Genomic DNA, 26566 nt, shown 5'->3' with positions numbered 1-26566 from the left:
TATGAAACAGATGCAGCTTAATAAGTATCTTTTTTTATAAATAACATTTAAATAACTTAAAACAATAAAGTTCAAATACAACTTAAAATAAAGTTTAATGCTGTAACAACAGAAAAAGCATGTATAAGAATGGAAAAACAATATTGAAAGCTGTATGCCCTAACAGGAATTATACAAAAGATAGGATATGTTACATAAAAAACCTTAATATGTCTGAATTTTTGCTTCATTGTTATATAAAATGTTAATTTGTGAAAAGTGAGATGAAGTACATTATTTATTCCTATTTTTATTTTACATACACTATTTGAAACATCTTTTAGAGCAGCATTAGGTATTTGTTTCATTAATAGATAGGAACATTTTGTGTTAGAGTAAACTTAATTTGTCCAAACTAACTCTCTTATCTGAATACAACAATAAACATTTACAAGATTATATTTTTTTGATCATATAGTTTATGTATAGGATATGAGTTTCTTGGGGGAAGTATTTAAAATACTGCTCAGCCTCCACATTTTCTATTGACTTGATAATCTGACAACTCATTCCAGCAGCCTTAAAGTCTGACATATTTTACACAACATTATCATCTGCTTATTATTATTATAGCAGCCATATTTAAGAAGCAGATAGTTTTTTAAATAAAATATTATCAGATAATCAAGTAATGACTTATTCTTCAGGGTAAATTAATTTAAGAAACTACCCAGTTACAATGACTAAGATAATGATTGTACAACTCTTTAGAATTTTTTACAACTTTTAGTTAGTAAATCTGGTTTTGTGTATATTTTCAAATCTTTTTCATGTAGTCTCTTAAAAATAAACATAAATGCGCAAGTCCAGCTTGTTCAGTTTCTCAGTAGTATTCCAGCCTCTCTTGGTATCTTGTCAAACAGTCTTCTTAAAATTAATCTTCCTGCTGGAACTAGTTCTTTATAGATCATTTGTGATTAGGATATTGCCAGAGGAAGAAAGTGGGATGCTCTGTGTTCTTTCTTTGTCTTTTTACCTTTCATTGGAACCCCTTTGTGGTTTAGTGTAACAAACATCTCTTTCCCTTTGTGTGTCCATTTTGCAGAAGCATATGTGTTATAATGGTTTTCTTCAATCAGTTCAATGAAGTTGCAATCCTCATTGCAGACTTTCTGTTGAGAGTAAATAATAAAATATGGTAAAGCAAGAACAAAACTGTCTTTTAAAATACTTAGATTAGGGAAGATGGGGGAAGATGGGAGAAGAATAAGCATTAGTTAGACCTGGCATATTAGGAATATTTTAATAAATTAATTTGGCCTCTGAAATCTGAGTATTGAATGTTCTAGTTTTGTGTATTCCCCCTTAGTATTCCACATTTTGAAGAGGTGTATAAGACCTAATCATTGAATTTATTTAATGGACATAAAAGTCTAATATGGAATGCATGGGATAAGTCCAGAATACATTTTACTTAATTAGGAATCTGTTGTATAAAAAACCATGCAAATGTTACATCTCAAAATACCTCTAAGATTGTAGGGATGTACACAGAAGAGAAGTTTGCATCCATACCTTTCCATAGAGTCGCCCTGACTTGTTCATTGCCAGAAAGTATTCACTTTCCACTCCTTTGATTGCCACTATTCCAACTGCCACCGTGCGGATTTCTAGAATACCTGCAAAGGTACACAGCAAGGGCTGTAAAATGGTTGGTTGTTCTCCAGTTAACTCTGAAGGTTTCCTTGAACTAATATTCTGTAGTATTTCCATGTTTATTGAATTTATTCTTGGAAAACAGGAAACTTAAGTACATTGTTGTGAAGAAAGGGCTAGACTTTAAAAATTCCCTATGTGATCTTGTCTGCATAGAGCTAAAATTATATGGTGGTAATTTTTAAGTATATACTGAAGTTGTGAAGTCTATAATATAAGTAATTCCTCTGTTTTAGAGAATCAGTTTAGCTTAGAGTTTATCAGGCTCAGGGTTTCATTTGGAATATTTAGTTAGCCATCAAGGTTCACAGAATTTGTGTAAAGCCTTTATTTTGAAGTTTTGTGTAGCAGTATCATCCTGTTGAAAGAGTGTAAACCTTAGAACTTGTGAATGACAGAAAACAGACCACAGTGTCTGAAATAAGATAAAGTATTTGCTTGACCTTTGTGTGCTTTTATGAGTGATCGGAGCTGTAAAGATACGTGTATTTGAAAATCATTAAAGGCTGCCCTGAGAGCCTATTTATTCAAAACCAGAAAGCATTTAGTGTTGTTTTCTATAACCTGATTTATTTTCATCTCACTGATACATATCAACAATACTTTCCTGTAGTCACTATGATACATTTAAGTTACCTGCAACATAAAAAAATATTCTTTTGTTAATATTAAAAAAAAAAGTGAAGGCAGGGGGATTATGCAAGTTATTAAGGAACACCAGGTTGTTTTCAAGCTTAAATGTTATTAATGTTTTCTTAAGCAGTAGTTTAGAGTTATATATCTGAGTTTGAGCTATTTCGTTCAATATTGAGTCACTGACAGAACTCTGCCATAGGAACTTCACTGTGACTCCTTCTCCAAAATGGAGTCTTTCAAAGGCAGCCAACTTGAGGCAAATTGCAAGAGCTAAGCATGGGGGAGACAAGTGAGGAAGGTGGGAGAGAGGCATGTGTTAGATTATCACCTGAATGTCCTCTTTAACAAAGCATTTCCTTTTGTTCCCTTTCAAGTTGGCATTGACTTTTCACAGCCGCACAGTAATAGGATTTTGTTAGTTAGGTTTTTAAGAAAGGCATTAAATATCTATGATGTTTCTTCTTCCCCATACATTTTTCTTTCTCTTGTCCTTTGCTTTCCTTCGTGTTGTTTTGCTTTTCTCCTTGATGTTACTGGTGTATCAGTTGTAGAACATATGGGTATATTTTTTGTCCTTTTTTCTTTAGCAGATGAGTTCCCTCTTCTCATGGTGTGTGCCCTGCTGGGCATTCAGCTCAGAGTGTTTATACTTCTATACTCCCCTATAATGCTAAGCCAGCTTTTTTTTTAAGTAAAGCTTTTAGAATTCTTTGACAAATTCCACGCTTCTGCAGGCCTAGAAATAGTTCTAACAAAGGGTAATTTGTAACCGAAACTTACAAAAATTATAATAACTATCGTTTAAATTTCACTTTAGAAAAACCACAGTGAGGCTAAAAAACAGATGAACATCTGCATTTAGCCTAACAAAGAACACAACAGTGGAAGGGATCTCTGGGTCATCAAGTCCAGTGCTCTGCTAGCCAGGGAATTGCATCAGATAATTCTCTTTTCATAAACTTTGCCAATACTAAATTGGAGTTGTTATTTCTTTGCCCCCTGTGTTTCTGCTGAGGACTGTTCCAGAGTTTGATTTATTTTAATGGCTAGAGACTTGGTAGTAATTTGCAATCTGCATTTCTTCAGTGACAGCTTATATCCATTTGTTCTTTTGCCTCTGCTGGCCATTAATGTAAGGGGAGTTTTTAAAAAAAGTCTATGTTTGAGTTTTCTATTTATACAGAATTAAAAAAAAATAAAAGATTCAAAATTACTTTTTAAAACAAATAATTCTAATAGGAATTGAGATTTCCTTGAGTAAGTTGATGTTGGCTGAAGTTAGAGTAGTAAGAAATCTCACTACTTTAAAAAAGGAAATGCCAAAAGGTTTTGTCCAAAGCAATATTATTATTGTTACAATTTCTACAATTTTTTTTAGTTTTTTTTATTTTTGCCTGAAGTAGATTGTGACTAACTTGTTGGAGTTACTTTATTTTGGTTTGGGATACTTGTTTTTCTACTTTATTCACAGTTGAGACATCAATGTCTTTCCTTGTCTTAAATGAGAAGGTCTATTCTTACATGCTTCCTTTTGAAGTAAAGGTGTTTAATCCTTTCAATATCTATTCATGAAAAGAAAAAAGTAACCAAGCTATGATGGGAAAGAGAAAATTCTTATTCAGAAATTGTTTCATTGAAATAGTCTTTTCATACTCTAGTAACCAAAATTACTTTAAAGGCATGCTTAAATTAATAAGATGTTGATAAGGAGAAATTCAGAAGGCCAAGCTTCAAAAAGGTCTTAAATATCCCTGATTTCAAAATTAAAATGTAAACTATGTTCTTCAGTTGCTTTATCTAAAGCATCCCCAGAGAAGTTTGGAAGAGGTTTAAGAAAAGACTTAACATACCACAAAGTAACTGGGAAAGAAATCAGATTAATGCCAGGAAAAGAAAAAAAAACCAACCTAGAGATGGGCATCCAAAATTGAAAACAACTGTACTTCCTATAAAATCAGCATGAAATTCCAAACAATTTTATATGGTTGTATGGTCAGTGTATCAAATATAGCTTGAAATTCCTGTAGTGAATGAAGTTTCCTACAGAGCTGAAATTCCTCTGGTGTATGTAAAAGACACTCAGCAGAGATGGGCTATAGTTTGTCTTCAGAGAAGATGCCTATGGATGGTGGCAGCAGCCTTTGGAACCACTTGGTACAAATTAAATAACACACAGTTGATATCCAGTAGAAAAAAAAAAGTAAACAAAAATAAACAAAACAAGCCTTTAGGCTGACACAACAGTTTCAGTGGGTGAAATATGTATCAGGTTTTGGAGAAAATTTATGTCATTAATGAGGTGAGTTTCCTGGCATTCTGGTCTAGGATGACAGTTCCTCAGTCCTTCGAAGCAGACACTTTTTTGTGCAGACTTATTCCATAACCGTAGCCTGAATGGCAGGACAGTACCTCAGGCTGGAAATTTATGCAGAAAAATGGCATTTAGTTATATGATTGCTATAACATTGAGCATTGTCACGTGAGATGATTCTTCCTGGCAAGTAGTATTTGATAATTTTGTTTTTATCTCCTGATATTGTGCATTTTCTGATTCAATTAATATTTTCAAATCAGCATTTTCATCTTCCTTTTATTTATTAGACTCCTTTTTGCTTTTACAACACACTGACATCGTGTTTGTTAAAACAAATCTTTGCTTTTATTGCTACAAAATCTGTTTGCAGACTATATTAATTTCCATCAGTGTGCAGGCATAGTTGAATAGGCAGTCTCTTTATGTTTGCCCATAATACCCTTGAATAAAAGTATCTTATCTATAACAAAGCAGCAAGAGCCTTGTGATTTAGCAAAATAAGGGCATTTCCCTTCACTCATTTGTCAGCTAAGAGGCTGAAAGAGCAATTTCAGCTCTGGCTCCTGAGAGCTGTAAGGAATGCAATAAGTGCTGCTCATGCCTGAAGATCCCACGGGCAGGTGTAACCTCTCAGGAGCTTTTGGAAGAGCAGGGGCAGCAGAACCACAGAGGGGGATCTCTTTTCATGTTCTAGGAAACTGCCCCAGTATGCAGGATTGTTCAGGAAGGTTCTGGGAAGCACATTTTGAGTTCAGTCCCCCGTCAGCTGGCTCTGTTTCCAGACATTTCATATGTTGCAGGTATCCCCTCAATGTCTATCACATGAAGTTTCTGGTCACTGCTCCTCAGTTTGTCCCAGTCAGTGCCTGTAGACATTCATTCAAAGAGACATTTTGGCATCCATTACATTTTTCAGAAGGCTGACAGCAATTTTGTGCCAGTACTTTCCTGTTCTGCCAGGTCCATGTGTTGTGGAAGCACATATGATATGTACAGCACTTTATTTCTTGTGGCTCTCTGTGCAGTGAAGGTGAAAAAAAGCAGTCTGTTGCTGATTTTTAGGGGTAGGGAGGCTGGCACTGACAGTTTAGCACTTGTGAGGAATGTGTTTGTGAAACACTCTTTCCTCAGCAGAATTGTCTTTAAAAATAAAGTATGTGAAATCTTAAATAGGGACAGAGGGGCAGAAAGGACTTGGATGGAAAATGAGTCAAAACAAAATGTAACTTCTAAATTTCACTAACTTGTGTTTCTCATTAATTGAATTTGGAGCACATACTTATGAATTCAAATGACCTTTGCAAATGATTCAAGGCCAAGAAAAATGATCTCGTCTTTGCTTAGAAGACACTGTTTAATGATAAGTAATGTAATTTGTTCTTTTGTTCTGGCACTTAATAAGTTAATTTTTGTGCCTCTTAAAGCCAGAAAATGTGGTTCATGATGGTCAATCTTGGAAGACTTTCATGATGTTATGGGTACATGTGTGCATTTGGTAAGCCAGCACAGTAAATAGCTGGTGTATTACACTTGAATGTTTTTCCAGAAGAATCTTATCAGTGAAATGAATACTTTTATTGGATAGTTTTGAAAGTAATTTGTTTCAGGAAATATTTTTCTCTCTTTTTTTTTTTTAATATAGTGCCTATATTGTAAAGTATTTGTGCAATTTAAGTTATTTTGAGTCTTAATATTTTTAAATGGATGCATTGTGAAGTTCATTTTTAGGTAAAACAATTTGTGTGCTCTTTCTGTCTCAAATATAAAAACTAACAGTAAAAAAAAACATACTGCAAATAAAGGTCTCGATTTAAGATACTTTGTAATATGACTTAATTTTTAACTTTCCTTATTATTAAATTAAAATTGATAGAAAGTAGAATTTGCATTTTTATTGAGTACTTTCTTAGCAAGAGAATGAAGGAGTTTCCTAGATGGTACCTCACAGAACTCCTGTTCATAAGCTTTTAAAGTAGAAATAAACGTACAGATATATGTTAAAATATGTTAGGATATGTTACAAAGCAGGAGGTTTCTCCACACCAGGAATTTTCTGTCTGTGGATGTGATTTTAATGAAGAATTAATTAACAGAAAACAAGTTGGTACATACATTCACTATCACTTTCTTCTGTCTTCTCCTTGTGATACTCGGAATTTGGATTTATGTAATAAACACAAATATGTTGTTATTTACAGCATAGAAGGCTAAAAAAGATCTTCAGGGGCTTTTTGCTGTATCCATGTGTGCATTTGCTGTGCATGTGTAGAGTCTCTGAAGCACTTTAAATATGAATATGGCTGTAAAAATGATCTGAACAGAAATAATGGATCTGTCAAGGATTTTCAGGAGAAAGGTTGAAGCTACTGCTTCAGTGAGATGCCAGACATCTGGATATCATGGAGAAATACTCAAAACTCCTGCGTTTGTCCTGTGTGCAATTTCCAAGCAGGAAAAATTGTAGTTGTCTGAGGAAACATGATTAACGATCGAGAGGTATTCCTTGGGGACTTGCTGCAGCTCAGGGTTCAGCATCCTCGAGCAGCAGGATTTGCTGACAAGATTTAGTTGGTGTACAGAACGTTTGATTAAGCATAAGTAGCTGATGTTTAATTACCCTTTTGCATTTCATTGGGCACAAAAAGGAGGCATACTGTATTAAAATCAACTAAGTGCTAAACAGAAGTCCCTAAAGTATTTTTTGTACTCCATTAGATTATCATTTAAATTTTCTTTATTTGACATTATCTTATCCATAAATGTCTCCACTGTTTTTCCAGTCAGATAAACTAACTTATACATGCATTGCTAGATGCAACAACTTTATGATAAACCATTGTCCTGGTAATACTCAACATGACAGATAAGTTAGTTATGGAATATGAGCCGTGTCAAGGTTTATGAAAGAAACTGCTAACCTGATAACTCTGTGAAAACAGTATAAAAAAGGCAAGATAAGAATCAAAAATAAGAGAGAAGATACAACAGGGAGCTAAAATGATTGTTTAGAAATGCTGTTATTTTACTTCCAAGATCTGTTGTTGCATGTGTACTTGGACTTGTGGGTGTTTACCTTTATTGCAGAAAAGGAAGGGGTAAGCCAGGTTCCACTCTTAAGTCTGCATTTTTCAAAGTATTTACACAGTTTCTTATGCATCATGAAATGTATAATCTGCCCTTCCAACCATGGATGGCTGATACTATAGTGTAAAGTGAAGAGTGTGGTTTGAACTATGTTTGGAAATACATCTTCCTTTTTACTTTAAACTTAACACATTTGTTCTGCAGTGGGAAATATTAAAAGCCATAATACCTATTTTTAGTCATTTTTCAAATAACAATGAATAATAAATATAATAATGAATAAATGTAATGCAGTGCTCATCAGTTTACAGCACTCTGTAAAGTCTACCTCCCCTAATTACTGTAGTGAGAATTTCATTGACCCTCTTGCAATTAATAATTGCTAAAGGGAAATACCTTAACATTTTCAAGTATTTTTCCTTACTGTACAACCTGTTTTGCCTCAGTTTTGTACTAACTCTCTGTTAATTTTGCTGAGTTAGGAGATAGTTTTATAAATCAAAAGCTTCATTCTTCATTGAAAATGGTGGCATAGTAAGAGTTGGTGTAGAATGTTCTGACTCTAAATTGATGCCTTCTGTGCACGTCTCTGCTGAACATTAGCTATTCAGACCACTCTATTTCCAATATTTCTATTGATTTGATCTTTAGAACAAAAGGGTGTGACATTTTTCACTTAAGTAGATTGCAAAGTTATGGAGTTTTTCAATTTTGAGGTGTGACTTGTGAATAGCAGTACATGGTAACAGCTGAATAACATGCTGCCCCAGGCAGTCCTTCTCTTGGGAATGTCTCATTAAACTTATTAGAAGTCTTTACTTCGCTGATCTCCGCTGCTTTATATAAATATTTTCTTGATCAGCCTCTAAGACAGCATGTAGTCATTTCTCATTTTTGCAGGAAACTACATTTCCCTCCAATAAAAATTGCCCTGAAGCTAAACATATGGTTATAATGAAGAATAATATTATTTTTTAGAATTAATACTGTCATGTAAAATTCAAGTCTTAATCCTCAGTCTGAAAAAGTGATCTCTTATTACAGCATTAATAATTTACTGATATGAAAAATGGAAAAAAAGAGTGGAATGACTGTTTACAAAATGTAGTTGTTTCCAAGCAGTAATAAAATTAATGATTTAATACTTTAGACTTGAACTTGTACAACAAATGCTTTCCCTACAGCTCAGATGAAGGCTATTTCTAGTATTTAAATATTTTGTGCCAATTTTATTAGAATAAATGATGTTTTCAAGCTCTGCAGACTTTCAGAATGTAGACTCAAAATACCAAAAGTAAATGTAAAATGTTGCTTATTAACCTTTTCAAAGCAAAATAAGATATATCCAACTAAAGGGAGAAAACTTCCCAGACTCAGTTGCAGTGTGTACAGCTATTTTGATTATCTGAACTTAGAAAATTCTACATAAGACCACAGCCTCCTGTTTTTCAAATTCTTCCATAATGCAAAAGTCTTTAAATAGATTACTTTGTCTTTTTAAAAAATTTCGTTACTATTCTATTTTGTGTTTTTATCTGGTAATGAACTGTGTTTGCTCCTTTCCCGAGTTAGTGATCACAGTTGACATAAAATTATTCATATCATTTCTGTGGAAGATTTTTTCTTCTGTTTTTCTAAGAAAAAAAGGAGTGCATGTTTACGTGCCTTTTCCATGTACAAGTATTTCATTCTCTGAATTGTGTCTGAGGAACATTAAATCCAGGTGCATTTCCTGTGTATCACCTGGATGAACTGGCTGCAGGCAGTTGCAAAATCAGCTTAAATATAACATGGCAAGGGGTGCTGGATTTATTCAGCTAAACGGGGCAAAAATAAATCCAGCATAGAATCTGCTCTTTTTATATGAAATTTTCCCTGAGCTCAAGGCCTTGCCGTTTTGTTCTGTGTATTGTCTCCAGCTGTTCCTGTAGCAGTTTTTCTGGTTCCTGAAACAGGCTTGACAAGAGGAAGAGCAGAGCCTTATTCTGGGGACAAACTGTGTTCTTTGAGGATAACTTAAAATTATACATCATTGAGACAAATCACTAAAAGCAAATATTAAATTCCTGTAGATTGATCATAATGAAATTCTGCAATGTGTTATCAGTTAAAATATATAGTACAACACTTTTTAACTGTGAAAATGGTCCCAGAAGTAGCTAATAACCAAAATTATTTAAAGTAAGTAAAATTCAGAAAGTGGTTGCAGAATAAAGAAGGTGGCTGCAGTTTTCTAGAGCTTGAAGATATCCTGAGGGGCCTATGGAGTAGAAGCAAAGAGCTTTAAATGGTTTGAAATATTAGACAGTTAAATTTTGTTTCACATAGTTAAGAACTCATTTCAGTCATAAACACTGCAATCCTCTTGAAGAGAGACATCTTTTCCCACTCTCAGTAGTTATGTAAAATGTAGGACAAGCACTACCCAACTGCATCGATTTTAGTTCCATTTCCATAGATTTTAGTTCCATTTCCATAGATTTTAGTTCCATTTCCAGACCAGATCTGCTATTTTGTGCGGGAAGAGCTGCAGTTGGATATCTAAAAGTATCAATTACAGTGTCTAGAAGAACACGGGCAGGCACTACGTAATTCCTTCCAAGGTACAAAATGCAGGAAGCTGCTAAGAAAATTGTGCTAACCCCTTGCTGCCTCACAGAGTGGGAATTGATAGAAACCAGCTGGCTCACTCCTGCCTTCAAAACACTACTGGACATATATTTATATGTATGGCCGCTCACGTTGTTCTGGTTTACTGCTGACAAATAATTTAGATTTAGTTGGACTTTCAAAATCTGTATAAGACCAGATACTAAATTATAAACTAATAGGAGAAAATTAAAATTCCCTTAAAATCAAAACCAATCGAATAATCTAATTAAATTCTGATAAATAAATTCGGATTTTGTAGCAGATGTTTCTCCTGTCTTGCTCAGTATATGGATCAAAACTTGTGTCAATTATCCTACCACTGTTGTTTTTTCAAATAGATTAGGTCATTCCTTGTTTTAATTTTGCCTAAAGTAAATAATTTCCTTCCTTCAGGTAAACACCCTGTTTTTACCAGTCTAAAATTTAAACCTGACTGGAAGCCTGACTTTAGGGAAATCAGTAGAATCTTTGCCATTACACACAGGCAGCACTTTGAAACCTCTCTGTTTACATGACCAGATATTTGTAAATGTGTAATTGTCATCCACTTGTTATCCTTAGTTTCCATCTCGCTTTACAATTCTATACCAAAACTGAGAAAAACAGCAGCATCAGCACCAGCAGAGAAAAATGTTCCTCTGCTACAGGACCAGTTGCTATTACCAGAGCAAATAGACTGTAGGAGCTGCAGCCAAGCTTCTCTTTTATTCTGGATTTATTTATGTGACTTTTTAATCTGCCTTTTAAAATTTTAAAAGCTCAATTGACCAGTTGGAAAATCTGGACTTTTCAGTTTTGACTGCTAAGGCCAGGATGCAGAGTAACTGTCTTGAATCTGGTGATAAAAGTATCCATGCACACTCCTACTTTTGTCCATGTGCATAATATCAGGAAGTCAGTGAGAAAACTATTTCAACTAGAATAATGTAAACATTGTCTATTTTCTAGAGTCCACAACCTTTCTGTGCTTTGCTTTATTTGCATTAAATAGGAGTAGTGGCCTCATTTTTCAGTGACAGTTAATTGTACCCTGAAATTAGAAATCAGAGCTCTAGTACTCACATTCCAGTGTGTTGTGACAGAATACTATGATGTTATATTATGACAAGAAGTTATCAGTCATAGCTAATGTAAAAAAGTAATGGAATAAGTAATAAGTATTGAACAATTAAAAGAGCATAGGATTAGCCAAATTTTATGATATTTCTTTAAATGTTTTAATTAACTTTAATACATTTTAGTATATTGTTGGTTTTACATAATCCAGTTTCCCATTGCTTTTGTTCTAATTTTTTATATCCCTATGTGTGAATCAGCACAGTTATATTTATTTTCATTAAATTATTAGTTTATATTAGCTAAAGATGTATAGAGGGAACATAAAAAATGGCATCTTTGAAGTTAGAAAGCTGCCTTGTTGTCTTACCCAGTGTTCCTTTGCATTATCACCAAGAACCGCGCATGAAGTGTTCTTTCAATTAACCAGAGCATGTAAAAATGGTAGAAACCACTTCACTTTCTTTGCCTTTGCCTTTGCCTTTGCCTTTGCCTTTGCCTTTGCCTTTGCCTTTGCCTTTGCCTTTCTTTAACTAAGGGAAGCTTCTTGTGGCCCTGAGCAGCCTGAGGAAGGATGGGAGCTCTCCTGTGCCTGCAAACTGCAGTACTTCATTTGCTCAGCTCCCAAAGCACACAGGTACTGCTGTATCACTATCCAATGACTGTTTGTAATAAAGATAGCCGTGACCAGTCTGTTAAAGGATTTAATAACTTAAAGTCAGATCCATTCTGGCATCCATATTGTTATATTGGTGGAATTCCAAATGTCTATCTCGATGATAATCAACCAACCTGTTTGATAGACAACAGTGCTGTACATTGGCACAAGTGTAAAGACATACTTTTCTCTTGACCTTGAAACAAATGGCTGATTTCATACCATTCAAGCATCAGAGAACAGCTTCAGTCAGGAGCCTTTGAGAATGTTCCACTTTTCAGTTTTTTCTGCTACAGTTTGTTCTTATATGTAGTGGTGTCATGGAAGTTTGATGAGCTCCATAGAAGTACTACATAAGTAACCTGTAGCAGAATATGTGGACCCTTTTAAAATCTGGGAAACAGCTGGTCTGTGAGTTGTAGATATTTGAAAATATACATTTCAGTAGTGGGCTTGGACGAGGACCTTGTTCAAGAAGGGAAGAATGAAATGTTCATTTTAAGGAATCAGAGTAAAATAAGATTTCGTCCATAGTTTTATTAAATTAGATTACTCAGGTAATTGCTGGTGGGGTTTTAATATAGGAATCTGGACTGGGTAGCAGATGCTGCAGGTGCAAATAAAGGGTTTGCAGCTCTTACATTTTTATTTTGTCGTGGATTTGCATTAAGTTTGCATAATTCTGTGATTGGCAGACTCAGTTTGACAGCCTTTTTTGAGTCTGCATTGTATTTATGATAATTTCTACTCCTTAAGGTACCGTTCTCTCCTAATGTTTGCAACATAAAATAGTGACCCCATAACATAGAACTTAGCAGGAAATTTTTGAACTGCCTTGAAGAGTGTACAGTTAAAAGAGCACAGGGCTTGGCTGTGCCCGTAGTGGCATGTTCTAAAATATATAAAGAAAACCTGTTCTTAGTAAAGGATTTGCTATGCTTTTTGCTCTGACTGAAACAATTATGGCTATTCTAAGCACTTAAGTGGTGAAGAAACCTTTTCTTTCTTTGCATAAAATATCTGTGACTTCAGCTGTATTGCAGCAAAGAGCTGGGGAAACACTACCCAAGTTTACTGAGCTCATGGGTTTTTTTAACCACACAAAATGAAACAAAGTAATTCTGCTGTTCTTAACTTCGTCTTTTTGTGCCACCTTAATTCCCCCATGAGTATCAACATATTCTTGATTCATATGTAAATGCAAATGTTCTACGGTGGGAAAAAAATTCACAAAATGAGATATACTTCTACTATTGAATATATATTCACTATAAATAATGCTGTCAGTTTTTAGTCAGTGTAGAAATGTGAATCTGTGATTTTAATATAGGTCAGAAAAACTTAGAATAAACTTCTTGTTATATCTTTCATATGTAAATATAAATTCGCACATATATTTGAAAAGTGACAGCTAACTATTTTTTGAGTATCCTAAATTGGTATATTCTGATGTACTCTGCTTCTCAGACCATATCTTAAGAAGAATAAATAGTGATAGCAGTGTTACTCCTACACTGATATTGGTAAGATAGAGAAGTCATTCTGATTTGAAAGTCAGGAAGAGATTAATAGTGGAACAGGAATTTCATTTTCCTTTATGCCCAGTATTTATTACCAATGTTATGAAATGGTATCTTAAAGTAAAAGCACATGGGTTTGGAGAAGCAATAGTTATTATTTGCCATATTTTAAAATAAACTCCTCAGCCATGGATAGGCATCAGTAACAAAACTTTTACTGATTTCAGTAGAGCCAGACTTTTACAAATGGCATGTATTTGTCTCTTTCCTAATATGGGTCTTTCAACTCTTGAGCAAACTTTTCCTAATGAATCACAGGGTTAGATAGCTTTTCCACTAGTCAGTAACTTAACTCCTCCACAGCTGTGCAATATTCTTTACTTTTAACAGCAGCTATTTAGACCATCAGTGATAGTTTTCCATAGTTCATCCCTAAGTCAGTATGAATAGAAAAGCCATATTTTGACTTTTTTTTGGAAAGAGCTAATGCTGTACTTCTTGGCAGTTACTTTCTCTGTTGATTACATCTCTGTGTTGTTGAGAATTTGTTTCAATCAAATACCATGCACACAGAGAGGGGATTGGTTTTTTTTCCACATAGAAATTGAAATTAATGAAACAAATATGGCATGGTCTGACAGGGCTCAAGTCCAACTTTTTTGTACAATACCACCTGTGATGTAGATTGCAGCACATGTGATTACAAGAGATGATGTATGCAGAATTCTTTAGGAATCCACTGACAGAGGCTAGTTTGGGCTGCAGCTGTCAGATAGCTCTTAAGAGGAAAACAAAGAAAGGAACCATCCTGCTGTGACGGGTCTGGTGTTGGAGAGTAAACTCGGAAAACGAGCACTGTAACAAACTATTCTCCTTGCTAAGCTCAGTTCAGCTGAATACACCCAGAACTGCATTATTGAAGTATGAACAAGACAATATAATAAATTGTGATCCAAAATCCTCAATATTTACAGTGCTGTATACAGACAGAAATAGTCTTCATTTTCCTAAATCACCTTAAAAGAGGTGACTACCTTTGGAATCTGGGTAGTCTATTGGGGAAATAGTTTATACAAAACTAATATTCTGTTTTCTCATACATGAATAAGGATACCCTAAACAAAATTATGTCATGGACAGAAAACAGTGAACAGCCATGTGAAGAGGAAGAAAGGGAAGAAAGATTTTTGTGAGGGCAGTCATGACTTTAATTGAGCCCTAGCAGGAGAAAAATATCTTTATCTTATGTATACAAGATTATCACTTACAAGTGATTAGACAAAGTCAGAAAACATGGGTTCTGTTATTTTTGTCTCACATAGTTGAATAACAGTGGCAACTTGCACATTTTTGTAGATACCACCTAAAGTGATGTAGAAATGTAAGCACCATATTTGTATGCTGTGGGGTTTAGGCTTAAGTATTGCCCATTTTAAGGTAGCTTGAAGTGTCCCTTGAGTAGTTGTCAGCCCTTTTAGAGAACTGTCTCTGGGTTGTCTACAGATCCTATGAGAAAAGGACAGCGTACAGATACCTACTTGAGTTTATGGAATATTTTGTTATCTAAGAAGAAAATGTCTTGTTTTGATAAACATAGAAGTGTATTCTATTTCAAATGTTGAACGGTTCTGAACAATTCTCCAATAATTTCTTACTATAATTATGATAAAAATATCTTTTATCACTAGATCATTTTCTGCTTAGATGATATAGCCATTGTTGCCCATCTGTTTCTCTTAAATAATCTCCCTGGATCAGAGTTAGGCTGTTCATCACTGAACTAAATTAGTGGGGTTCGCCTTGCATGTTATAAATAATTTGAAAATTCTCCTTTTGGTATAATGGTAGTTTTATAGTTTTGGTATAGACTGGTTTTGCTTCCAGTGTTCCTTCTGGATGAAAGTGCCATTTCAGAAGTTTTCATCAGAATGTGTCCTAGAAGAATATGACTAAATTAGAGGAATTCAAATTCAAAACACTGTATTACTTAGCTAAAAAATCAACAGAGCATGATTTCTGCGAAATATGTGGTAATAGTTTCCTAGAAAGATGTGGTAATTTTTTTTTCTTAAGTTTTGTTGCATGATAGTTCTCTTCAGTAATATAGACTGAATTTCCCAAGTCACATAAGGGTGCAATCAGAAATGAAAGCATGCTAAGTAATTTTAGTTTGATACTTGGTAAAGGAGGCTGAGTGCCGTTTGCTAATATAAACATTCTGATTGAAGTTGGTGTATAATAATCTAAAAGCGTGGTTTTATTAATAGCTGTGTTATTTTCATTGCTCAATTTAGAAGGTATTTAAAGGGATGAGTATAAGTGGCCTAGGACTCTTGCCATTTACTCTATAATTTGAGCAGACTCTCCTAAGGCTACTCTCAAAGTTGATGTAACATTTGATTTCCTTTGAACTATTAAATATCTTCTACAAAGTCCAACACAAATTCACCCAAATATGTGGCTGTTGCACTGGTAGTAAGGTAGAACAACATGCCAGACTGTCTTTCACAACTTCAAAAAGGGAGCTTTTCTGGTTGCTGAAGCAGATACTCAGAGAAAATGCTCAGCCCTGTGAAACAGTGTCAGTACTGATGGGGTGGCAGGATGCAAAACAGAGCAAAGACTCAAAGCACCTGTGTACCTGCTACATACTAATGAGAGGAAGAAGGGCAGAGCCAGGCCCTTGTGGCTGGCCAGCAGTCAGGAGAGGACTCCTTACAGGGAAGAGGCTCTCCATCCATTTCCTGCTGGGGTTTTTGCCACAGGTTCTTTTCTCGTCCCTTACCTGGTGTGGTAGGTGGTATTTTGTTTCCTGAGTAGATGAATTGTCTTTTTGGAATCATCATTTGGGCATAAATTAGTTTCTTTGTTTTCTACTGGTTTGCAGTCATTTAGAGTGCTCTAAAGAACTTGCTTGCCCTGGGAATTATGTACCTTTTTATTTGGTTTTAATTTTCAGTCTTTGTTGGAAATACTGAGTGGAATCTCCATGCTCAGTAAAAGACGTAAGAAGTTTGGTTAGAAGAGTGGAGCTTATTTAAATAGGAAGAAGGGCTTTTTTTCACTAGTTAGTTTGAAAGCATTTGTATATAATTTTGCTTTTGATTAGTAGCAATGTTTGTAGGCAGAGTGCCGTGTGAGCTCTGTCACATTTGCAGTTCAGATGTGGTCAGAGATGTACATGGCAGAGAATTCTTTTTGTGCTATGTTCTAGTATGGTATTGCTAAGGTGATGCTGAACTAATGCAGGCACTCCTGCTGTGTATGGAATTCAGTTGGGATGAATCTCACTGGACACAGGTATTTGTTCCTGTGGTTATGTAAAGCTACTATTACAATTTTTTGCTGTAGCATTGGGAAGTGACATGGCTGTGATGACTTCAGGACTTTTCAGGTGCAGTTTTCCCACAAGCAAACATAAAGGGCTGCTGCTGAGGGAGATCTTGTACTTGCCTTTCCCACAGCATAAATCTCCCTTGTTGTAAGGCAGCTCTATCAAGCAAGTTCCATTATTTGAATCACTCTGTGCTGGATTTACATAGCTAGTTCCCTAAATCCTTGTAAAGTGTCACCAATAAGCACTGAAAAACGGCTTGGATTTCTGTGTATCATCTTGCACATTATGCACAGTCCCCAAGCTGCCTGGGCTATTCCAAAGGAAATAAATTAGTTTGGTGGAGTTAAAGTTGCTTTTGAAAGCTGGTGAAAGTTGCAGTTTCCTATTGTGTTAGTACTGACTGCACTCTCCAGGATACAGTTATCCTTTCTGGTTTAGTTCAGAGTTGCTGTCAGGGAGTACAGCTCTTGTTTTCACAAGGACCTACACAAACACTGGATGGAATCACTCCTCTGTTTGCTGCCTTCTTCCCTTGACTAGGTCAGCATTCTCTCCCAAATCCATCTGCTTAGTGACTAGCTAGAGAGCCTGAACATTGCCACCCTTAGAGTTCATGTAGACCACTCAAAGGGCAAGTCTATCATCACCATGTAATGTTGTGAATGTGTTATACAAGAAGCAAGCTCTTGGAATGAGCATTTCCACACACCTGGCATGTAAAACTCCATGTTTGCCACTGCATTCCAGCTGTGCACACAAACAGCCACTGAACAACGGCACCAGTTCACCTGAGCAGCTCAGGGACTGCAGCACAGATTCACATACAACCTTTTCCAAATTTGATCTTGATTGTGGTTATTTTTTCCTTCTAATATTTTTTCAGCTCTAGATAATATGTATGTTCATCTAAAAGAATGTTTGTATTTTAACAGCCATAAAGTTATCTCTTAATTCTTTTTTTTTTCTGTAAACATTTACTTTTGATCAAATATCAAACCCCATGTGATGTTTAAAGGTCATAATAAAACATATAAAATTAGCAAGGTTTTTAAGGAAAATATACTTCTTTTTTGGGGCTGTTTTTTCTGCTTTGAAATACAATACCTTCTTGTTAGACAAATATTAAAAATGCAAGGTATCAAAATAGCCAAGGACAAGTCTGATCACCTTCTTTTTATAGTCTATAGCACCTCCCAGTGTCTGCTGACACATTTAAAAGGAAGCAAGCTTACCAAAAATGGAAATACTAATGCTAAGAAACACAGTAAAAAGAAATATCCCCCAGGTTGTGGGGGTATTCAAAACGTGTCATTATTGAAGAGATGGACATGAGTGGTGTGTGTTGATCCCTGTTGAAGTCACTGTGTTTATCAATGCCATGGAATGGTCATGTTTGCTGTTTTAATTTATAGTTTTGAGTTATCTATCCATTCTGCCTGGGCTTAATTTTGAAAAACTGGATGCAGAAGGAAGATTTCAGTGTTTTGAATGGAGTATCTAGACCCTTTAATAATTTCATCCTGGTTTTGTTCTTTGTTTTAAAAGCTAAATAATAGTCAAAAGAGCCTATTGATTGCATTGGTATTTTTATTGCTTCTTTGGTGTCTTTTCATGAAGTTGTGGGCCACATCTTGAATATCCACTTCTAACTTTTCAACGCCAATTGTTACAAAGAATTTTTTCCATTTGAATAAATGATGTCATGTGTTATGAAAGTTTTAAAGTGTGACAATTCAGTGCTATGATTGTTAACCTCTATTATGTTACTCTCATAAAAATTTTCACTATTAACATTTTATTAATAATGCTTCTAAATTGCATACACCAGAAGGCTAACTTGATCTTTCTTTCATATCCAGATTTAAAAATAATGTCAAAGGTCAAACAAGACAATTGAAATACTGTTGCCAAATATAGTCATAGACAGTCAATTATGCAACAAAAGCAGTGTGCCACCCATGAAGAGCAACAGCCTACATTTGCCTAAACTTTGTTTTGATGAGAAATGTGTTCCAAAATATACTGCTAGTTGATAGAACTTGTAATGTGGAACAGTGTAATTATATGGTTTAGGATGTCTTGGTCTTCCTAAGCTTTAAGGAAGATGGGGAGGAAAGCCAACTCTGTTGTGTATTCCAGGATCCTAGAAATCTGAAACAATCACTTTCAGATCCTCAAACAATACAGAAAGTGGGAAGCTGTGAACGGGAATAACTGGATTTGGGCTTTGTTTTGCAAGACTGACTGTATAAGGAATTAAATTTTATACCAAATTCTATTTGCTTGTAGGGAAAGTGCTTTTTTAAGATTCATCTGAGCTCTGTGTTTTTCCGTCTGGCTACTGACTTCAGGACTTCTAGTTCATTTTCAATTAGTCAATTAATGTTCTATTATCAAATTATTTAATGTTTATAATATTAACACACAATTCTTTTGTGGCTTGAAAGTTTTTTACTAATACTTTTTAAAGCTCTTTACAAAGAGGTGAATAATTCTTTTTCATTGAGGCACAGAGAGTTTGAAGAGTTTTCCCAAAGTCTGTAAGCAAATTGCTTAGAAGTTTGGATTAGCCTCAAGTCTCTTGAGTCTCAGGTCAGGGCCACTTCAGCACATTTTCTTCAAGATGGAGCAATAACATATTTAATGATACAACACTCAATTTTTTGAAGATTCAGAAATTGTAAACAATGTGGGGGGGAAAGCTGTGGGGGAAAAGGAGCTGCAATTTATCTTTATATGTATCTTGTGACTGCTTCTGTAGTTGGCTGCTAAATTTGATTGATAGTTCTATAAAAATGCACTATTTCTCATTTCTGATAAATTTCAGTATTGAGAGATACAGAAAAACTGCCAAGTCACAGCTGAACTACGAGGGTGTATCAAGGTCAAAGGAATCCATAAGGGCAGTGTGTACAGACTCAGATTTTTTCACTGCTCAGACTGATGGTAGCTGAGTTTTGAAGCTCCCCCAGGCAGGCATTGCCCTGTTGGTGTATGTTAACTTGTGGAGCTGCTGCCTGGGCCTGAGGCCAGAGGTTTGAGTTTTCCCCCACAGAGCTTATGCAATCATTTTTGTTCATGAGAGTGAGAAGAAAGTGAGTGCAAACTGCTACCGTCTGGCTTTACACATATTTTTCAGCTGGCAAATGCCTAAGAATAGACAAGGTGATGAAGATTCAGGAGGTAAATTCAGAAGTTGTAAACAGTTTTAATTGTGTTCTGCACCCCTCTTATATTATGCCAGTTGAGCAGTGATCTGGATGTTGATAGGTGAGATTGAAGAATCTTGCTGTAATCATTCAGGGCTTCACACCCTGCTTTCTTCTCACCTCCCCAAAGGCTACACTCACCAAAAAACTCAATAAAAGCTGTAAGACAGGTATAACTGAGCTGCTTCTGTTATCTACATCTTTGCTAAAACCCATCTTCATCAGCAGTTGAGGGTGAAAAGCTGGGATTTGTGATACAGCATAGACTGAGGGATAGGCATATATCTTTCTGCTGGCTACTTGAGGGTACCCCCAGTGCCAGACAAAGAACTGGGGAGGCAGCAGGAGAATCTGGTATATTAGGTTTGATTAGTTACTGTGGGAGAGAAAGTCATCCTTGGTGCTGTGGGTTAGGTTTTGAGAGGATATGTATCTATTTCCATTTGGATTAAATCTTTCTGTTATAATTAGAAAGATTAGCAGAGTACTAATGTGAAACAAAACCACTTCCATGTTAGTGAAGGTTTGTGTTCTCCTGGCACCAAAGTGTTGGTTGAACCACAACTTCTTGAAAAACCAAGAATGTAGTTGCAGAGACAGACTTTCTGTTTGTCTGGAATGTGCATAACCCTTAACTGCATCTAGTTCATCAATACCTGTCTTGAAATATCTGATTTTCAGGAGCTGAGTCTTCTTGGCTCATCTATGTAATATGTATTTAAGCAACAGCAATAAAATATATACAGTAACACAGCATACTTATATTTGTTTTATGCTAAGCAGCTTAAATAAAATGCTAGTAATTCTGATTTCTAAGCAAGTTAGAATATTTAACCACTAAGATATGTATAAAGTGTATTTTGTCATCAGTTAGGGTTTACATTTGAGCGAAACTGAGTTGAAGTTCATTTAATATTGCCGAAAACTTTGACTTGTTGGATTCTGGTCAAATAGAAGTAGTTTTCCAAGATAAAATTGTAATCAAGATTTCAGCCATTTTATGTCAAGATCTCACTAGACTACTTTCTCTACTTTTTCTTTGGTTGGCTTTACCCACTGAAAAAGAAGAGGAAATAGGCACTTTCTGGGTTTAGAGCACACATGGAATATGATAGGATCAGACATGTTAGGATTCAGGTTCCGGGAAGGCTTTCCTAGTAACTAAGAGACCCTTTGAAGTCTTCAAAATGAGATTCCAAAGGCAACAGAGCATGGAAAGTCCTAAAGCATCATCCAGTCATAGTTAAAAAAAATCCTCTTGGATAGAGTCAAAACAAACTCTGATTTTTGCTGCCTTTTTTCTGAACAAAATTAACTAAATCTGGCAAAATTCTGAAACACTAACTGAAATGAAGGCAGGAGTAAACAGTGATAAGGAGTGATTAATTTTTCTATCAAAGATTAAGAGTTAGCAAATTGCTTTGTTATCTCCAAGATTTGTTCAGTCAATCTCACATTTTACAATAATGAATTCAAAAGGTGCATTTTGTGTGCACACTGAGATTCTTTTCCTTGAACAAGATGCAGAATTTATTTTTTCTTAAAAAGGTTCAGGCTTTGGCAAGTTTTAGTAAGTTTTTGTAAAAGAGAAATTTTTTTATGAATAATGACAGATTTTTCTGGGTGACCTAACCTCTTGGCTGCTGCCTAATTCTTGCTTTAGTTTTTCAGTGTGTAACTCTCAGTTCTCCCTCTGCCATTTAGTTTTCAGATTGAAAGCAAAGCTGTCAGGTGCAAATTGATTTCCCCTACTTAGTGGAGATCACTGTCCTCTGATTTGATTAGTTCACTCTTGAGTTATCACCTTTATGTCCACCAGAAGGCTCTACTGCTTTCTGAAATGTGCACAGAACCATATTCTTTGGGTACCTAATAAGGTCAGCACTGTTCTAAACAGGATTTGGCAATTTGCTTGCACTGAGACAGCACACACTTATTTCTGTAACTAAGCAATTAAATTCTAATGTTTTTAAGAAATAAAAATCTGATAAATACAGATTATTTACAATTGGTGAGTGAAGATTTGGTTCAGTATTTTGTTCTGATGTGAAATTTGAATCCACACACATTTAATACAGTGGCTGTTAACTGAAAACCTTAGAAATTTTAACACTTTCGCTATTTATGCTGTTACTTTCATAGTATGTGTATATATATTTATTCTGTGATTAGAGAAGTTTGAAATACAAAGACCTTAATTCCTCACCATCTCAGTGTTCTTATAGTTATAATCCCAATTAGTAAGAGAACCTCTATGAATTTTGGCACTTGCCAAAATTGTGATGAAGTTATCCTTCTACAGACATTTCTCAGTGTGAAGATTGTTCTTCACAATATTCATGCTTCACACCTCATGGGTTGGAAAGAAGTGGCTCACTTGATCTTCAAAACTGTCAGCACAGCTTCCTTCATGAAGCTAAGCTATGATAGGTAAAAATATGATTTTGTTCTCATTTTATTTTAGTAGCACAAATTGGCAAACTCAAAAGGGAAAAGAATTCCTTTTATTTAATATGTAAGTGGAAAATTGGGATAAAATGAGAAGAAACCTCTTGGAGCAACACTTTTCATGTCCACTGATTAGTTTGACTGCAGCAGTTCTGGCATTCCATCCTAACAGGTTTGATTTACCTTTTACTATCTTTCAGAAATCATAGAACAAGAATGTTTGAACACACAGAAATACATCCTTTTCATCTGTATGGTTTTAAAATTATGCTTTTCAGAGAACGTGGATAAAAATAGCCTGTTTAAACTTCTAATGTTACTTTTTTTCCTTAGGGAAGGAAAAACCACTAGTATGCCTTAGGGAAGGTGTACTAGTCTAGGTGGGCATTATTTTTTCTGGGTTTTTTGTTTGTTTGTTTTGCTTTTTGCCCCCTCATATAATACAATTTTATTATGGTTATTGATTTTAGTAGAGAACCATAGGCACATCTTCAGAAAGGCTGTTTACATCTTGTGTTGAACAAAGGGTATGACAAAAAGTGTTCCCATAATATTGCTACAGTGCTAATTTCTGTAGTTTCTCACAAAATCCAGATTGTCAGTGTTCACATTTTTCTAGTCCTCTTTGTCTATATTTGCCTATCTACTTTTGCAACAAAAGCATTTGGGTGTTATTCCTGAAGATACAATAGATAAATTAGAGTATTAAAGTTAAGAGGGTGGGAACTTCCTACATACTTCTGCCAATTTAAAGATAGTTCATCACAGTGCACATCAGTTACCAGATAACCGTTACAATTCCATTTGGTTTTTCTCATCATACTCATTGCATTTTCCAGAAAACGGATTGGGTTTTTTTTTTTTGTTCCACTGCAATGTAAACATGAGGGTTTAGTGACTCAAGTTTGCCTTTCTATAATTTGTAATAGTTAGTTACCATCACTAAATTATCATGAAGTGTTCAGGAAACTGCAAGAGACTACATCATTGGCACAAGAGGATGTGGTGTTCTCTAATGGGCTCACTACAGAACGTTTAAAGGTGTCAATAATGTGCTTAAGCAGAATGGAATCCTTCAGAGAACTGAGAACCTCTGCTTGAATTTGAAATAATGCTAAATTGCTAACAAAGTTTTACTTAAGCATCATGGAACTAACTAAAAAGCAACTCTGTATAGTAAATTACTTAGCTCTAGGTGCTGTCATAATGTGTTTGTAAATAATAACAGAAAAAAATTTGGTACTGTGAATATTCACTTATCTTCATTAATTCAGAAGAATCACTTTCAACAATCAGTAACATTTTTTCCAGTGATTTTTTTAATGGGAACAACATTTCAGTTCAAAACTAGTCCTATGGATCTCTATTGTAGCAATGCCCTCCTGAAACTCCAAGGGAGTCTTGAACACGGACCAAACAATTTAGTTGGCTGCTGGCCATGTGTTGTCTTTCAGAGGAATATGGTTATTCACTATGTAATAGTGTAGGAAGAAAGGAGACATATGGAAACAAATTTTAAAAGAAACAGTAACGTTAGTCAATGCAGTTTTAGCCACACAAGTTGCCAAGCACTTAATGTAGTCATGAAGCAGAGGAATAACTGCTGAAGCCCACTAGCCAGGCGCGTAGCACGCCAAAGTGCTGCTCTGCTGGAACACAGGCACTCAGCTTCAGCTGAAGGCTGACACACAGTTCTTGAAGTTTGATTTATGGATTTCTTTTGCTGCTGCTATTATAAAAAGCACACTATTATATACAACAAATTAAGTAATTTTTGAGCAGCATTCTTGGAAATATATTTGTCCTTTTATTTGTCTCTAAACACTAGACCAGCATGTCCCTGGTCCCTTTTTGTTATAATTTTGTTTTGAAATGTGCGGTATAATCCTATATCTTCCCATTGCATCTTAACAAAGTAATGCCTTTTCAAGTAGATGTCATGTTTCTCTAAATAAACAATACATTTGTAACAACACAAAAGACAAAGTGGCAAAAATAGTGACTGTAAAAATTGATATCTTCAAATATTAATCAAAGATTATATAGGTATTTGTGTGGAAAATACATATTAGTACAACAATTCATTTTCCAGATCAGAATTTATACTTGGTAGAGCTTCATAAAATATTGTATGTCCATTCTCTCTAGATGAGTCATAGTTTTGGAAGAAAGGGGGGAGAATATTTTTTCAGCATTATGATCATTGTAATAATGAACTGCAGAAACTATAATAGATTTTGTTCCTGGCTTGGCAAACTATCTAAAAGATTTTGCAAGAGAGTTTACATAATTCTTTCCATTGAACTTTCTAGTATTTCTGTGTTTTAATTGTTAACTCAAACGCACCAAACTTTTAGGTAGTTTGTGCTCTATATAAAGGTGGTTTAATGTTTCAGGAGTATTTTATGAGGAGAGTTGGTAGCTATGCATTTTTGTACATACAACCTTAGTTCACTTATTAAAATAGGCTCTCTGTTTGCTAATAGTTCCCAGCTGTAACTAATACATTAACAGATCTACAATGCAGTATTTAAAATGACGCATTTCAAAATCAATAGCAAATGTCCTGCTGTACGATTAATTGGAAAACTTGTTTTACACAATGGTCAGTACATGATACAAAACTCTTTAGGAATTATGGTAAATCAAGGAGTAGGAAACAATGATGTGTAAATTTCTAAAAACTTACAAAAAGCAAAAATAGTACTTACTGTAGTTGTTGTTTGCTTCTCTTGTCCCCTTCACTTTGCCTCGTTTATCAATCCTCATATACCACTGAGTTCGACAGAAAAGTCTTCTCACTCTTACATCCCCCCCTTCCATATAATCATAGCTTCTGGTATGTCGCTCAGGGCTGGAACAGTTCACATTTGTAGCCATTTGCTCTGGAGTCATGTCATTGCAAGCTAAAGATATAGTGCCCATTAGAAAGATAATGTAAAAGTATGATCTGTAGAGCAAAATTGGCAGGATCCATGTCAGTATCCATTTGTGCATTATAGTGCAGTGTTCTGGGTGTTCATGAACAACATAATGAAAATTAAATCTCAAGTAGACTGTTGCTCTTAGGTCACCGACCTGCCTTCTGTCTTTACGAGTTACAGATTCATTTAAGTGAGATTGCTCCCTCTTCTAGAATTCTGATCGTTATTCCTTAATAGTTAATGGCGAAATAGAAGAGCTTCTTAAATATCTCTTCAGTCAGAATATCCTTTAAAGACACAAGTTATAAAAACCTTTGTTGTTGTGACCTTCTTTACTACTTGAATTTGCTGCTTGCACTGAAAGTAAAAGATCTGTGAGAAAAGGTGCATGTGTAAGTCTTTATGCTCAATTGTTACAAATGTGCAAGGATACATTATGCTAATGAAAATTACTACACAGAAATACATGACATGCTGAGCAGATTTTTAAAAACATGCTAATGCATATACAATAGATATCTCTCATACAACTTTTTACATAACCAGACATTTACACTGATTGTAAACACAGTTCTCTCTTCAGTTTTAAGTCCTTCCAAAAATCTCCTATTGATTCATTTCAACTCTCATGCATAATAAAATTCTCCTGATTACTTCATACCTATATATTTACTATTAGCACAGCCAATCATACAACTTTTCTCTAGTTCACATTTCAAAACAGACCTCGTGGCTTTAGCCCTGTGTTTTTATTCTACCCTTTTTAGATTATTAGTAGAAATAGTTTTCTTAATTCTTTTCTTAGCATCTAGCATATAGAAATAAAAACAAGTTATTAGCTGTTAGAAACTGTTGAATAATCTTGTAAAGGACAGATAACTTACTTGTTCCTGTTGATAAGAGCTGGATACCCAAGTACTCCATTTCTGTTGTCTCCTTTTTGCAACATGAGACACTCTACTGTAGCTACAAACTTTCTCAGCTCAGAAAGACTCCACCAGAATTATAATTGTTTCCATAAATCAACAGGCTG

At 35.0% G+C, this 26566-nt stretch overlaps 1 protein-coding gene across 1 annotated transcript; it reads right to left on the bottom strand.

The window, feature by feature from the left end:
- Window positions 1–617: 617 nt before the first annotated feature.
- FGF7 (fibroblast growth factor 7) lies at window positions 618–25698 on the bottom strand. Its single transcript, XM_036389772.1, has 3 exons — window positions 25321–25698; window positions 1555–1658; window positions 618–1151 (listed from the first exon to the last, which is right to left on the bottom strand). The coding sequence occupies exons 1-3, from the start codon at window positions 25604–25606 to the stop codon at window positions 957–959; spliced, it is 585 nt and encodes a 194-aa protein (XP_036245665.1). The 5' UTR covers window positions 25607–25698; the 3' UTR covers window positions 618–956.
- Window positions 25699–26566: the final 868 nt, after the last annotated feature.

This window comes from Molothrus ater, chromosome 13 (genome assembly GCF_012460135.2).
Source record: "Molothrus ater isolate BHLD 08-10-18 breed brown headed cowbird chromosome 13, BPBGC_Mater_1.1, whole genome shotgun sequence".
Classification (NCBI taxonomy): Eukaryota; Metazoa; Chordata; class Aves; order Passeriformes; family Icteridae; genus Molothrus; species Molothrus ater.
Note: the sequence above shows the minus strand (reverse complement) of the source record. Positions and strands in the feature narration are given on the sequence as shown.